The sequence below is a fragment of the Leuresthes tenuis genome, unplaced genomic scaffold, assembly GCF_036924035.1.
Source record: "Leuresthes tenuis unplaced genomic scaffold, fLeuTen1.0.hap1 SCAF_6, whole genome shotgun sequence".
Classification (NCBI taxonomy): Eukaryota; Metazoa; Chordata; class Actinopteri; order Atheriniformes; family Atherinopsidae; genus Leuresthes; species Leuresthes tenuis.
Window position 1 is genome coordinate 5,631,750 of NW_027325360.1, and position 14,263 is coordinate 5,646,012.

The window sequence follows — 14,263 nt, forward strand, 5'->3', positions numbered from 1 at the left end:
AATAGTTATTTGTAAATGGTCGGTCAGGTCAATAGACAGATTCAGTATCACATTCAAAAGCATTTGAAGCTGCAACACAGAAAACACACACAGCCTTAAATCTCAGATTACCTCCCATCAATCCTGATTAGAAATCAAACAGGGACATGCAGCGTAGAAAGATGAGGTGAGCAGGAGGATTCTTTTCAGAAGCTAAAGAATGGCTTTAATATTTGAATCTATGCCACTGCACACTGACATTGCATCATCGTAATCTCACAAAAGGCAAAGAAAAGCTGCTGTTGGAATATTTCATAAAAAGTAACTACATTTTCTTAGCAGACATCTTTATAGCCCCCCGCCATTCTACCCCACAGAGGAGATGTAATCTGCTCAGGGCCTTGACCGTGATCTCATCAAAACCTAATAAGCGCCTCGCTGTTTTCCCGAACTAATAGGGCAGAGATTTATCACGTAAGATAAAGAATGGAAATCTGCTCAGCCTCTGAGCAGGAGGACTGACTTGACAACGAAAGGCGAGCGAGCCTCGGCAAGGATCCTCCTCTCCGAGTGGATGTGCTCTTCCTGCCTGTTTTCCACGACATGCTTCTTTTTGATGATCTTTAGTGCAAACGTGACGTCTTCGTCCTTCACCTTTACCTGCAGAAGGATGTAACAGGGTGGGACGTGACAAGAGAGCGCTTGTTAACAAAAGACTTTGTCACTTTGTCATCACAGAAAGTGTAGGATCTGTTCTTAGTAAAGCAAAGGTAAGTTGCCCATATGAAAAATAGTAGTGCTGGCTCATCATAACAGTCAAGTTTTTACTTGAATGTGTTGAGAACATGGTGATCAGTTTGACTCTGAACTAGCAGTTTGCCTGTTTGTTACTTTGTTTATCCAACTTCCTGACGTGTAAAAGTTTTTTTATTGCAAGCAAATTCTTTAGCTGAAGCAAAACAAAACGGAGGCTGAGTTTCACACGCTGGAGATTACAGGGAATCACGAAGAAATTAGTTGAATCGCATACTATCACATATATGTGGAAACGAGGTGTTGCGAGGCGCAAAACAAACTCACCCTGGTATTCAAAAAAGTCTAAAAGTAATGCAATTGTGATAAAAGAAGGTAATATAGCCTCATACTGTAGGACACAGTGTATGTTTACACCGAAAACATCAAAAGTTTTTTACTCTGCACTGCTTGCAAACTTCTCCACACACAGACAGGAGTTACAGTGTTTGACTATATCTCTGTCACAGCAGTTGTACATGCTGTTGCTGTGTTGATAAAAGTAAGAATGAGAAGTAGAGGGAAGTGAAAACAAGTATAGTCACGTACATAAGTGATGTAACATGCTTTAATTATTCCTGTTGTCAGAATTAAAACAACTTAGAATTTTGCCTGTGTTTGCAGTTCTTTAATTCTGCCAACAATCAGATAAGCTCAGACCTTACCAGCTCCACACGTCCAAACCCGCCAACCCCAAGAGTAGCAATGACTTCGAGATGATCGAAGGGCCTGGATGAAGGGAACGCCGACACCATGTCTTTCAGCTGGATGAAATCAGGAGACAGTGGCTGACTCTGGTGGCGAGACAATGACTTCCTGGATGGACACACAGAAAGTAAGCAGGCATGCATTAGACATAGAATTCTAAATGTGATAAATTTGTGTTAATGTTTCTTTTCATGATTAACTCATTTTAAAATATGTTTCTTTTCACTGAAATGAATTTGTGTTCATGTTGGCTCCTGAGCATCATTCTTTGCACCTACTTGGCATTCCTCTTCTTGTCGTCATGATCAAGTGCTGCCACGTAGCCTTGGAGCTGCTTCTGCAGCTCATTGAAGTTACCCACTGTCTGATCAAATGTCCTACAAAAACAACAACCGTGTCAACGGTGGAGCCACTGGAATGTTGGCTCATAGTTTTTTAATCACAACTGATAGTGCTGATGCATCCCATTGACACAAAGAAGGAATTCATACAGGAAAAATCTAAAAAAATTGACAGTAACTGAAAGATACCAAAACATAAGTTGTTTTTTTACATCAGATTGCAGAATAATGCGCCAAACATTTTATTTTTAGCTGATGTTCATGCATTTTTATTCAGCATGACAATTTAAGGACCAAAGCTCCATATAAAGTCATGTTCGTATTCCTGAGAACGATGCTTCAAATATCAGGATGCTCACTCTCTGTCGATGACGAGGCACTCCACGCCGTTCTCATCCGCAATGATATTGGCCGACCTGACATCATCACTGAAAAACATGGGTACAGCAAACATGTAAGCCTGCATACATATCTGAAGCCTCTTAATGTTTTGATAAAGATATGAAAAAGAAAAACCAAAGTGACCCTCAAGGAGTTTGTCTGACCTCAAAAACACAATTTAAGAAAGATTCTGTGTTAATGAAGCACTGCCTGCGACAGCACAGACGTAATCAGCTGCATTCAAAATTGTTTTTCTTGTCTTTTCTTTAATGTTTTAAATGAAAAAAGTAGATACCTTGCTTTTTTAATACTCATACTTACCTTATGAGCGCTTTTTCTCCGAAATAGTCTCCCTTTTGCAATGTGTTGATAATCTGCGGAAACTTGTTGGCCCCTGTGGTTTGGGTCACCTTCACCTGCACAACACAGATTTCTTGACCTTTCAAGACACTTTTCATGTCTCCAGTTCAGCTTTTACATGTGCTTTTCATTATCTCTGAATATTTTCACACACACTGTAAAAACGTAAAATGCGTCAACCCTTGAAAATTGACATATTCGATTACAGTAATTCAAATCGTGATGTGATTAAGAGACGTTTGTGCACTTTGTGTTTTCTTGACCCGCTGTCCAAATACACACATTAATCGTAAGAGGGTTTTCATCAGGAGTTTCCGTTCTGCTTGTCGCTCTGCCTCCCAGAGCAGCAGCCTTCAATAAAAACACTCCAGTAGCCAGGATTTTGTGAAACTTCTCTGTAATTTGTGAGGCTTTAAAAAACCAGTGGCCCACCACGGTCGAGGTCAAACTTGTGGAACTGTCCCGTTTAAGAAAGCCACAATGACATCATAGCCATAATGGCATGCGTGTGTTTTAGCTAAGTGTCCTGTTTGACCTCAGCGACCCTCACTTCCCCTGGTTTTCCTGGTGGCAGGCACTCTCAGAGTTTATTCCCTCACTTGTCAGGGGGTACAATGGGGGATGGAGGAGCCATTTCCTGTATTAGACCCCTTCCTCCCAAACAACATGTGTCTCTCCCTGGTTTAGTTAGCTTAGAGTTTCGGAGCTGCTGTATCACATTGGCTCATAATGGCATTTTGAAAGTCCCCTGTGGACCGCTCTGGCCCCTCTACATCTCCCTTCGCTCCCCGGTGTCAGGTTGCTGACTTATCGGACAGACAGGCGGGTGAGTCACAGATCTGCAACCCCCCATACTCTCACACAGTTTGATCAACATATTGTTGGCCAAAACAGGAGCTGTAACAGGAGAAAAATAGATTTACTTTGATTTTCCATCTTTTGGACATTAATTCTGTCAGTATGTCATAACCTTCATACAAAACATTGTGTCAGATATAGAGCATTGTCCATTAAGTAACAAAAAGGCCCATCAAAACTGGCCAAGGTACTTCAGCCAGAGAATCAATGATTTTACAAGTCTGTTGTACTGAAGTGTAGAAGTTGAACCAGGATGAATAAAACCTGTGACTTTGAGAGTCTAGTTGTACTCGTGAAGCCATTTAGCACAGATGCTGAAAAATAAGAGGAGTCTTTACTGCAAAGACTGAAGCAGCTTTCCAATCAGTGAAATAGATTATCTACACAGGTGTTTGTTGTTGGAGGGCGGGATTATGTCTCATACCTGTTCATAATGTACTTTATAGTTGCAGTCCGAAAAATATCTCAGGAGTTGCTGCAGAGCAGCTTGTGTGAAATAATTTTATTACTGACAGGAATGAAAGCAAAAACTATGACTGATAAATTAAAGTGAGTTCCCTCCCTCATCACATCTATTTGGAGATATCTAATTTAAAACAGTAACATATATGATGATAGAGGCTCCATCGTCATTGAGCATTTGAAGTTCTGCGTCGAGGGAACACGTTGCTCTGCAATTCATCATGCTGGTAGGGGGGTGTGGCTGTGTGTTTGTGTGGTTTCAGGGGTTATAGCCGAATCCTTGCTTTTTCTTCCGGTCACAGTTAACAACAGTAAACAATGGCAACCGAGGTGGAGCAGCTGTATTTGCAGTTGGAGCTTATCAATATTGAAGAACAAATGCTTATTTTGCAAATGTTGACGCGCAGGCGACAGAGAAGACGTTTGTGGGGATGGTCTGTATGACCGTCCGAGGCTGGAAACGGGTTAATTTACAAATTCACACCAGTGAATTCACAACCTGGGTGAACAAATGCACTTTCGATAATTTTGAATGTCAACTAGCTTCTTTGTCGTATACAGCCATTAAGACCGGAAAAGGCAACTCCCGGAAATGACGTTCTGAGCGGACCAATCACAGCCCTTACGCCCGCGTCTACATGATGTGTACTTAGAATTTTTTGGAGGTGTATGTCAGGGTACAGCGGAGGGGTCCACGTCAACGTCATAGCTACGTCGTCGAAATGACGTATGAAGTATAAACTACTACTTATAGTCTCTCATATATGCACAGACTTGCAATTAATTGGCAAAAATGCATTCATTGACACTGGTTGGAGATCAGCGTCAGTTACTGTCCTGTTATTGTTTGTTTTCCCTCATGGTGGATTTGTGCAAGTTTTATTATAAACTATAGGAATTAGAGGAACCTGTTTTGTTTCTTTCCCACAAACTGTCAGTCAAATGTTTTATCAGTTCATATAAATAATTTCAGCAAAAATTACAAGTGGTTATTTGGCATCCCATTTTCAGGGATGAATGCAGTTCAATTATTTTTCCAATAATCAAAAATTGTTCAGAATGTTAGTCAGAGATACAAAGTTTAGGATGAAATATAGAATTAGTTAAAAAAAGTAAGCTTGAGGGGCTGAATTGTATTTATGTGTACACAGAAATGATCAAAAATGTTACCTTCCCTTGTGCGATGATATAGAAGGTGCTGCCTTCCTCACCCTCCCGAATGACATACTCTCCTTTGTCATAGTATTCCTAAGGGGAAGGAAAAGAGTGTGGATGGGAGAGGACAACAATAAGAGCTGAAGCATTACATTGATTTTAACCATTGACCCTGTTGGCCTAATTCCTGGTAGTCAGTCCCCTGCGGAATGAGAGCAAGAGTTCAGTCATCAGTGACAACTCTGTCAGTCCGAACTCCTCAGCTCGCTGATCAGCTGGGAAATGATGGGGCCAGTGTCATGAATAAAATATGGATGTGAGTCAATAAGAAAAGTTGATTAATATGTTTTTTTATGTCTGCCACGGGAATACTTAGCTAGAATTTGCCATAGGTTGATATTTGTGGATTACAGCATGGTTTATATTAACAGTGAACTATAATTTTGTGGCCATGCTCCCAAATGTTTAAAAACTGTATAAATATGAACCTAAGAAAACCAAATAGTTTCGTCATTTTTAAGCAGCTCATAGCTAGTTGTCAGATACACAGCCAGATGGCATAGCTCAGAGTTAATACATTGAAAGAGGCCTATTTAAATGTTACAGTATTATGAGTTGGGTCAGCTCCTGAATGCCTTTAGTACTTATCATGCTGCATCGTGGAGCATGATGCATGCATCCTGCGGTATATCAGATCTGCCCAAAAAGACTCTTGTCAGGATATCAATGAAAAACTATTTAATCATTTTACACTTTTTACAAACTACAAAATCTAGTGAAACATGAAGTAGATCTCTGTCTTTAACATGTTTAAAGCAACTGTTAAAGCAACAGCAATCATGTTGTAAGTTTGCACTGACAGAAAAGCCCAGCCCACACATAAACTGTGATATTCGAATCAAATTTTAAATATTAGTTGCTCAATGACCAAATAGAACAAAGCAAGATGTTCTTAAAGAAATCAAAATAACATGCAGACTCTTCTAAGAATAAGCCCCTTCAGTCATGTCTTATGACCCTCTAGAAGTGTGTACAGACACACTGTGCCTGTTTTTTTTTACCATGTTCAGGAAGTCTTTGGTCAGCGCAATGAAATTCTGCATTTTTCAAGAACTGTGTTAAACTGCAGATGTATATTTTTCCACACATGGAGCAGAGATGTCATAGTGTTCATTACAAGAGATGAATTCCACCCATTAACAAATTGAGATTTCTTTGTGAACATGGTAAGCACACTACAGCCATTAATCACATGTGGCGTAAATAGAACATTAATGTGGTGTAATTTAACTTGATTCAATGTTTAGTTTGGTTTTAGAAATATCATAAAACTGAAAGACATTTTCTTGAATTAAACACCAGAATACAGTACTGAATGCTCTCTCAGTCAGAGACAGATTTTATCCATTTCATCTTGTCAGTCACAGTTTTTCTAAACCCAACCTGTCACACCATCCAAAGCACACTGAGACCAGGCCAGGGATTCAGCTAGCTTCCATGTCACCGTCACTTTTTTAGCTTTTAATTGAAGGTACAAAGAATATAGGGGACCAGGTTGAGGTGTTATTTGGGATAGATGCCAGTTTCCTGCAGCCAAGGCGACTGTTCACTGCTGCAATCCATTCGACGATAGAGAACTTTGTTGAAAAGTGTTCCAAGCGTATGGATTCCCAAATGTTTATCGGCAAAACTCTTGAGATAAGTGGCATTTTCCTTGAGCGTTTGAGATTGTTTATGTCCCGTTTATGTTACAGGAGAGGTGAGTTTAACCAGTCTGTGACAGCAGAGACAACACACAAAGGTTCTGTTTATAAGGACTGTCGTAATAGTAATAATAGTAGCCGGTTTGTTATATCAGGTTACCGAGGTTTATTCCTGAAATAAGCCAAAAATAAGGACTTTTAAAACTCGTCTCTTCCTAATATACTTAGCGTTGCATAAACAATTGCATAAATCCCTTCCAGTTTAACATCTGCACCTCTGTTAGGTGAGAGTTCCCCCATTATCAGGCAAGAGAATCCCTTCCATCAGAAATGACTGAATAAGGAAATTCGTCCACAGTTGAGAGCAGCAGGACAATCAACCACTGCAACAAACGTCCTTGAAGTTTTCATTGTGGAAAAACGCTGAGAAAGGCTGTTTTTGACCCGTTTTCTCTTTCACAGTAGAAATACAATGCTTGGTCTCCTGCTTATTTCATCATACACAATTGCCCACATACATTCTAGCACACACTTGTATCACTCTCACATCTTTAAGAAATCACTCGTCCCCCATTTGAATAAACACTTTCTGGGGTCTTAGTCAAATAATTACGGTAACAATATATAGCTCCCGGCGATGACAGGAATAATATCAGCTCTGTTCGTCAACAAGGTAATTTGTGAGTTCTTGCCAACTGGAGCTAGACTGAATATGCTGACATGCGGTAATGCTATATGGCCAAATGGTAATGATATTTTGACAGCAACTATCTGCAATGCCGAGGCTCCCATGAGCTGCCAGAGGTTTGTGCAACAGTGAAGCAATATAATATAAAAGTTAAATTGTCCCTCCTGCAGAAATGTAGATAATTTGACAGAATAACTTACCACCTCGAGGCAGTCCACTATTTTGCTTAGCTTGTCTTCTGGTAGATTAGCCAAGAGTGAAACACTGATAGAAAAAAAAACAGACATAAGTTGAATGTCGTAATTCAAATTATGTTGCAAAAAGGGCTGATTTATGCAAAAACTACAGTTTTACACATGGAATCTGTCGTGTTCTGTCAAAATACGAGAAAAGTTGGAAAGTTTTCTTTAAAATAAAGAGAAAGAGTTAACAAAGTAACCTTAAAGGTTACAGATTTTTTTTGTTTTTAATCTATTAATTTATCTATTTATTGTCATTGACTGGATATAGAAATTTCTCAGAGACTAATATGCTATCTTTTGGATTACTTCCATGTAATATCAAATTTTTGTTGTCACCAGATGATATTAAGACTCGGGGCTGACCTCCGGAGGAAGTTGTGGTGCTGTTCGTGACGTGTTTCAGCCGTCCTCCTCATGATGTTCTGGAACACTTCCCGGTCCAAAGCCCATGTCCTCACTTTGTTCACTGCTGTAAAAGTAACATGGCATGCACTGATGCTGCTGCAGGTTCTGACTTAGCTGACAAACTAGTTAATCTGCAGCCTTTATTAGTACATGTAGATGTTTAGATGTTTATGCATTTGGCAGATGCTTTTATCCAAAGCGACTTAGACTGGTAGGCGGATAGGTTAAGGGGGCCTTGCCTAAGGACCCCTACTGGAGGTAGTACCTTTCGTGCAGGGGATTTGAACCGAGGCCACCCACATGAAAGGTAGCAATCTTACTATTAAGGGCTGTTTTCAACAGAAAATTTGTCAATGTGAAATTGGAACTAACAACAGAAAGATGAATCTTTCCTGGTTTTATAAAAGCCCCCTCTCATAACTACAGAAGTGCATTGTTTTGTTTTGTAGATTGGGCAAAGAAGGTGAGAAAAACACTGTAATATGTCCTCTATTTTGATGGTGAGTCAAATCAGCTTTACAGAAACCTTGAGAGAGGTCTCTCTGTTGGTGCAAGAAAGAAGTAGTTGTAAAAGTTTGACATGTACCGACCGGTAGCAAAGAAGGAGTTCCACTTTATCTGGTTTATCTGTTATCATGACTTGTCAAACTGTCAAAGTCTTTCCAGTTCACCCTGAATATTGAGGTTAACTTGGTGCCCCTCCCCCAAGGACCACCAGCCAATTTACTTGGTCAAATATACAAACCCAGACAAAGAGAACTCACACGTTATAGGGTATGCGCTTTTCTAAAGGTCAAGGAGATAAAACCAAACAAGACGCGAAAGCTGGGCATATCGTGTTAAGCCTTTGTCAACATAACCATTTAAGAGCTTGTTGACATCATGATGTAGATTCTCCAGCTCTCAATCATCAGATCTTTAAAAAGTCACTGAGACTCAGATGAAGGTTAGATGCAGTCAGATTAAATTCAGGAGGCCAGATCGTGCTTAGTGTTTATATGGGAACGTGCTTTTAAATAATATCAGACAAGCTGGAAACCATCGTCTCACTTAAAAATATTCATTATTGTAAATTACACAAAGCAAAGCATCAGGGTTAAGGAGAGCAGCCTGTTATAACTCCATTTTTCTGAGCCTAAAGTCAGCAACAGGAATCAGAAAATCCCATTGGCCTAAATTAGCTTATTGATATATTAGGTCACTATGGTGCAGGCTTGATATTCACTTGCTGTTGCTTCTGTCCATGCATCCTACTCATGGGTGGGTGGGTTGGAATATACCATCCTATTCATGGTTATGGTTAAACAGTAGTGTTCTGCAGATTTATATGGAATGCCATGTTAGTGGTGTCAAACAGCAAGTGTCTATAAAATAAAGGAATGAATTAAAGTCATGGGATGACTATAAATGTACAGATGATTGTATGTAGTTAAATAAACGTTGTTTTTTTAATGTTTTGAAATGTCAATTCACTCAAAGTAAAGGCATTAAAAACTGTTTTAAACAACCTCACTTTGTCACTGTTTTTCTTAAAGGATGAAAAAAGAAAGAGAAACAAGTTAATTTGTTACTAGATTCATGATTTGCATTCCATTTCAGTTGATAGTGGAATATCTGGCTACAGCATTAACAGTAATAGTGCGTTATTACTGAATTAATTTGGGATTAATGATTAGTGATTAATCTAGACTTTTGAAATGCATCTAAGTATGTTAGTCTGCCTGAAATCCTATGAAACTGAGTTTTCTTTTGTCAGGTGACTAAACATTTCAGCAATGGTGATTGAGAATCAGCCCAGGAAGACTATGTGTCAACTCAAGGTCACTTAAAGCATTTCAACACTGTTACTCTGCTCTATGAAAATCTGGATTTTATAACCGCAGAGTCATCCGACAAGACCAACATTCAAGTAACTTAAAGACAACAGCTGTGTGGTGAATTGATCTATATCTACATTTACTATGATCTCCCAAAGTGAAAATTAGAAAAAGCAGAAAATCGAATATTTTCTTACACAGTCCACAGCGCCAGACTTACATCAGTCAATAATTGATTTTGCTCTATACTGTGACACTGTATACTGGGACAAGAATGGTGGTCCAGTTAAATGACCAGTCTGTAACTGTAGCTTGGCTTGATTGTAAATGTAACTGTGATGACTGACTGCTCGAACCATAGTACTTCACATAGTCCCATTTAAAAATAATCAACATTTCCCTTTAAAGTCTGAAAGAGCCAAATCAGTAATATTATTGGCCTGGTCAGTTGAAAACACAGGAGCAGAAACTTGCACTGGCTTGCACCATTCATGATGTGTGACTCATATTAACCTTCTGAAATGCACTATAAGTTATGTGAATGCACAGTCTGGGTTCAATGGGATGAGGGCAATGACAAAGGGAAGAAATAGCAGACTTAGACTTATTAGACTTGTGTTAAATGACGTTTGAGCATGTCTGTGACATGTCACAAACTCAATCCTTGCAGGGCTTATTATGTTACATGATGATGGCCCTTAGTCTCAAAAATCAATTTGATCTTTCAGTGTTCACTGTAGAAATGTAGAAATCTTTACCTCGCACTGATGCTGTCCGCGTGCAGTTGTAAAGGATGGCTAATTCCCCAAATGTGGTCCACACTGAAATTGCCGTGAGCAGTTTGCTATGTTGAAACACATCCAGCTTCCCGTCTGAGAACATTAAACAAGGGCAATCAAAAATTTTTCCTCACGTTAAGGACACAAACAAAAATTCAGGCAACAGACATATTAGAGGAATATCATCCAGAATGCTTCAGACAGAACCTGAGAAGAAAATATCTGTTAACTATCAAGTGTATGTGATATTTTAACTTGGCCAGTTTGTGTGTGAATGGCAAATTTCACCACTAGCCACTCTGGCAGTAAACCAATCACTACTCAGTGGCCATGTGGTCATTTGAAAAAATCGGGTGCCTGGTTACTTTGAGAAAACTGCCAATGAAGCTTGGGGACAAACCAGTATATAAAACCAAAAAATAACCATCTACTGGTTTAGAAGTAAATGATAAACCTGTTAAGCTCCATATACTTAATACCACTGTGTATTTGTGTGACTGTATAAATGTGTTATTGTTCAGATTTAACTGTTCTCTCTCCTGCCAAGAGCTGGTAAACCAGAGGAATGCATTCAGCTTATACCTGCCAAGAATATGTTTCATCCACCAAAATAATTATAATCTACATTCTTCCAGTGTAGGCTAGTCGAGCTTTCAAAACAGCGCAAAGATCTGCAAAAGTTTAGATGGCATGGACCTGTGTAGAGCAGTGGAACCCATCAAAAGCTTTATTTTCGCAGAGCTGCTGTCTTGATTCGATTGGCCTGTTGCCAGAAAAGCTGTACAGAGGCTGGGAGGGCCAAAGAGAACATAAAAACCATATGATCTCATTTCAAAATGCTACACAAAGAGGTTACTTTCAAACGATAAGTAAGTATTTTCATCAGTTAGAATGTAAGCTTCACAATTTGGAAAGCACACAGAGTAATAAAGTTAAAATAAATCCCCATAAACATGTAAAATGGTCACTGTTTTTGATTGAAAGTCAGGAACAAAGCTTAGTTTAAGGTTATGGCTTAGAAGCACTAATTTTTATTTCCAGAACAAAAAGTCTTCAGCTGTGGATGAAGTCATCCAAATCACATCATGACACCAAATGTCCACGTGCATCCTTTTATATAAACTCAAACGGTCTTTTTTATGCAGGAAGAACTTACAGTTAACAATTTATCCATATCAATACATGCAATTTACTATTCACAAACAGCCCAGAAAGTAAATCAGGTCTTATTCAGTTTTATCGGGACTCATTTTAATATCACTGTAGGATCAATAAATGGCTGCTACCATTCTTAAGGATGAATTAAGGATGGTGTTAGAGGTTCCTGCAGGTGTGTTTAGTCCAACCATTTTCTTTGCTAGCTCTCCCAGGATCATTTATTCAAAAAATAGTTGATATTTTTTTCACTTTTTTCAAATCAACAATTTGTTGTTCTGATTATGATTCCAAAACTGAAACTAACAAATGAAATGCTTTTAAATTTCTCTACTTGTCTGAAGTTTGACTCAACTTCCCAGGTGGTGAAGCTGTGAGTATTCGCAGCCCTTTCCTCAGCCATGTCTAACAATTTGTTTGGCAAACAGAACATATCAGTCAGAGAAGTATATAAATCCATTCATGGTTAAAGACTGGAATGGCAATGAGTTTAACAATCATTAAAACTCGTTTTTTAACACATTTTCAGGATTCCCAGGATTTCGTTGTCTGTTTTGTTAAATGAACAACCCGACTGGCCGATATATTGCCAAGAACCTGAAAGTTTCTGTAATGTAACGTAGACTCAAACCCTCCGAGAAATGATTAACAAGTAGAGAAGAAGCACTTTTTGATGTCACTGGCAGAGTGTGTTTATTTACCACAGAATGTATACAAAGATGGCTGTAGTCACTGTGACATCATCCAATGGACTTTTGAAGCCTGGACTTCAGCGTTTTTAGTTTAGGTGTTTTTTTTCTACAAATCCTCCAACTGAAACTGTTAAATGTGGCATTGTTCATACCTTTAAAGATGACTCATAATTCCAACTTGTAAAGTACCACCATTCAGTCTTCATGAGAGAAAAAAACCTCATATAACTGTTTCCACATTGTAGTTCACATTATTCTCAGTTATATTGTTTAAGAACAGGGAAGATTCGGTGCAATCGCTCGGTTTCCTTAGCTAGGCTACTTTCGCTGAATTGGCTCTATTTGTATGAATTGGACTAATTTGGAATTTAATTAATTGTGTTACAATGAATTGGATTCTAATTGGCTTGAATTGGATCGTATCTTTGAAGCCTCTTGAGATGACATTTGTTAAATAAAATTGAATTGAATTGAACAAGCCTTTCAGTCATGTGCTTTTGTGAGCCCAACATCCAGTTCATGAGTGGCACAACCTCTTACTGAAAAACTTTGGTCACTACCTGGTTTGGTTTCAACAAAAACATTACTTTGGTGTAATTAAAATACAATCATGGTAAGAGTCAAAAATCCATTATTTTGACAAGGCAACCCTCACTTTCATGGTACCATTTACAGGCTGCCAAGGTTACATCTAAACACAGCATGTTACACAAAACTCTCTTTTCCTGGTTGCGTTCAGCACTCGGTTGGGGTTGGAAATGGATCACGGTTAGGGGCTGCATTATGATGTATTAAGGAAGATGAGAAATTAGCCATTGATAAAATAAACTGATTGGAAAAAAATTCACTGAGGTAATAAATCAAGTAAGAAGTATTTTTTCTTGGGTGAAATTTGTCTTCAGACCTTCAGTCAGGGCAGAATTAATTGGGGTGTATTCTCTCTCTTATTAGACAATTCAATACATAAATACATGGGTATGATACTATTTAGGGACGATACATTTTAACCATAACAATTTGGTTCTATTTGCAGCAATAATATGATGATTTTCCATCTTTAAGTGTAGAATTACTTGGCTACCTGTAGCTTGGATACCTGTGGCTAAGGAAACAGATATTTGTGGTATTTTATAGCAGATGAGAAATGCATTTCATAGTTCTTGTCTGGCTTCTTTCTTTACTCTGATGTACAAGTCTGGCACATGTTTGCCAGTGAAATATTGTCTAGTTTGGTATTTTTCCCCCCATGCTCTAATGTATTTACAGTAGCGTAATGGGTAACATATGGTCTTCAATGGCTGCCTTTATCTTGTGTTATTGTTGTTCTTGCGTGTGCTAGCTGTATTAACAGTCATCGTGACGTGTCACCAGATGAGTGTTCAGATCTAGCAGACTACTGCTGGACTTTATCTATGCTTTACTGACACTTTTTTGTGAATTCCCTTTTCTTCTTAGGAATTCCAAATGACTGCCAGGCATTATATCTGATGTTGCATTGCACAGTGTGTAAGTGTTGGTTATAGGAAATCAGACAGCGACGGTGGGCTTGTACGACACTTTCATTGCTAGATCTGAGCGGGCCACCTGGCAGATAGGCCACTGTGTTCATAATGTTTATACTCCGCACCTTTGGCGCACCACCGGCGTTTGCTGGAATAATTATGGCGAAGGCCGACACTTACGATTACTTTGGCATTGACTGGGAAATCTTGCTTTGCCTCCTTTTAAAATATGCAGCAAAACCTT

The 14,263-nt window shown here is 38.9% G+C and overlaps 2 protein-coding genes across 3 annotated transcripts in view; one reads left to right on the top strand and one right to left on the bottom strand.

The window, feature by feature from the left end:
* bmp3 (bone morphogenetic protein 3) overlaps positions 1–14,263 on the top strand; it is a 458,962-nt gene that overhangs the window by 18,638 nt on the left and 426,061 nt on the right. The gene's annotated exons all lie outside the window — the stretch shown is intronic.
* Positions 1–14,263, bottom strand: part of prkg2 (protein kinase cGMP-dependent 2) — a 29,720-nt gene that overhangs the window by 6,358 nt on the left and 9,099 nt on the right. For both annotated transcript variants that reach the window (XM_072387299.1, XM_072387300.1), the window contains 9 exons: positions 10,650–10,763; positions 8,033–8,138; positions 7,628–7,691; positions 5,052–5,129; positions 2,523–2,617; positions 2,180–2,248; positions 1,758–1,856; positions 1,437–1,587; positions 503–639 (listed from right to left, as the gene is read on the bottom strand). In XM_072387299.1, the coding sequence (XP_072243400.1) occupies positions 503–639; positions 1,437–1,587; positions 1,758–1,856; positions 2,180–2,248; positions 2,523–2,617; positions 5,052–5,129; positions 7,628–7,691; positions 8,033–8,138; positions 10,650–10,763 (913 nt within the window). The remainder of the gene's footprint in view (positions 1–502; positions 640–1,436; positions 1,588–1,757; positions 1,857–2,179; positions 2,249–2,522; positions 2,618–5,051; positions 5,130–7,627; positions 7,692–8,032; positions 8,139–10,649; positions 10,764–14,263) is intronic.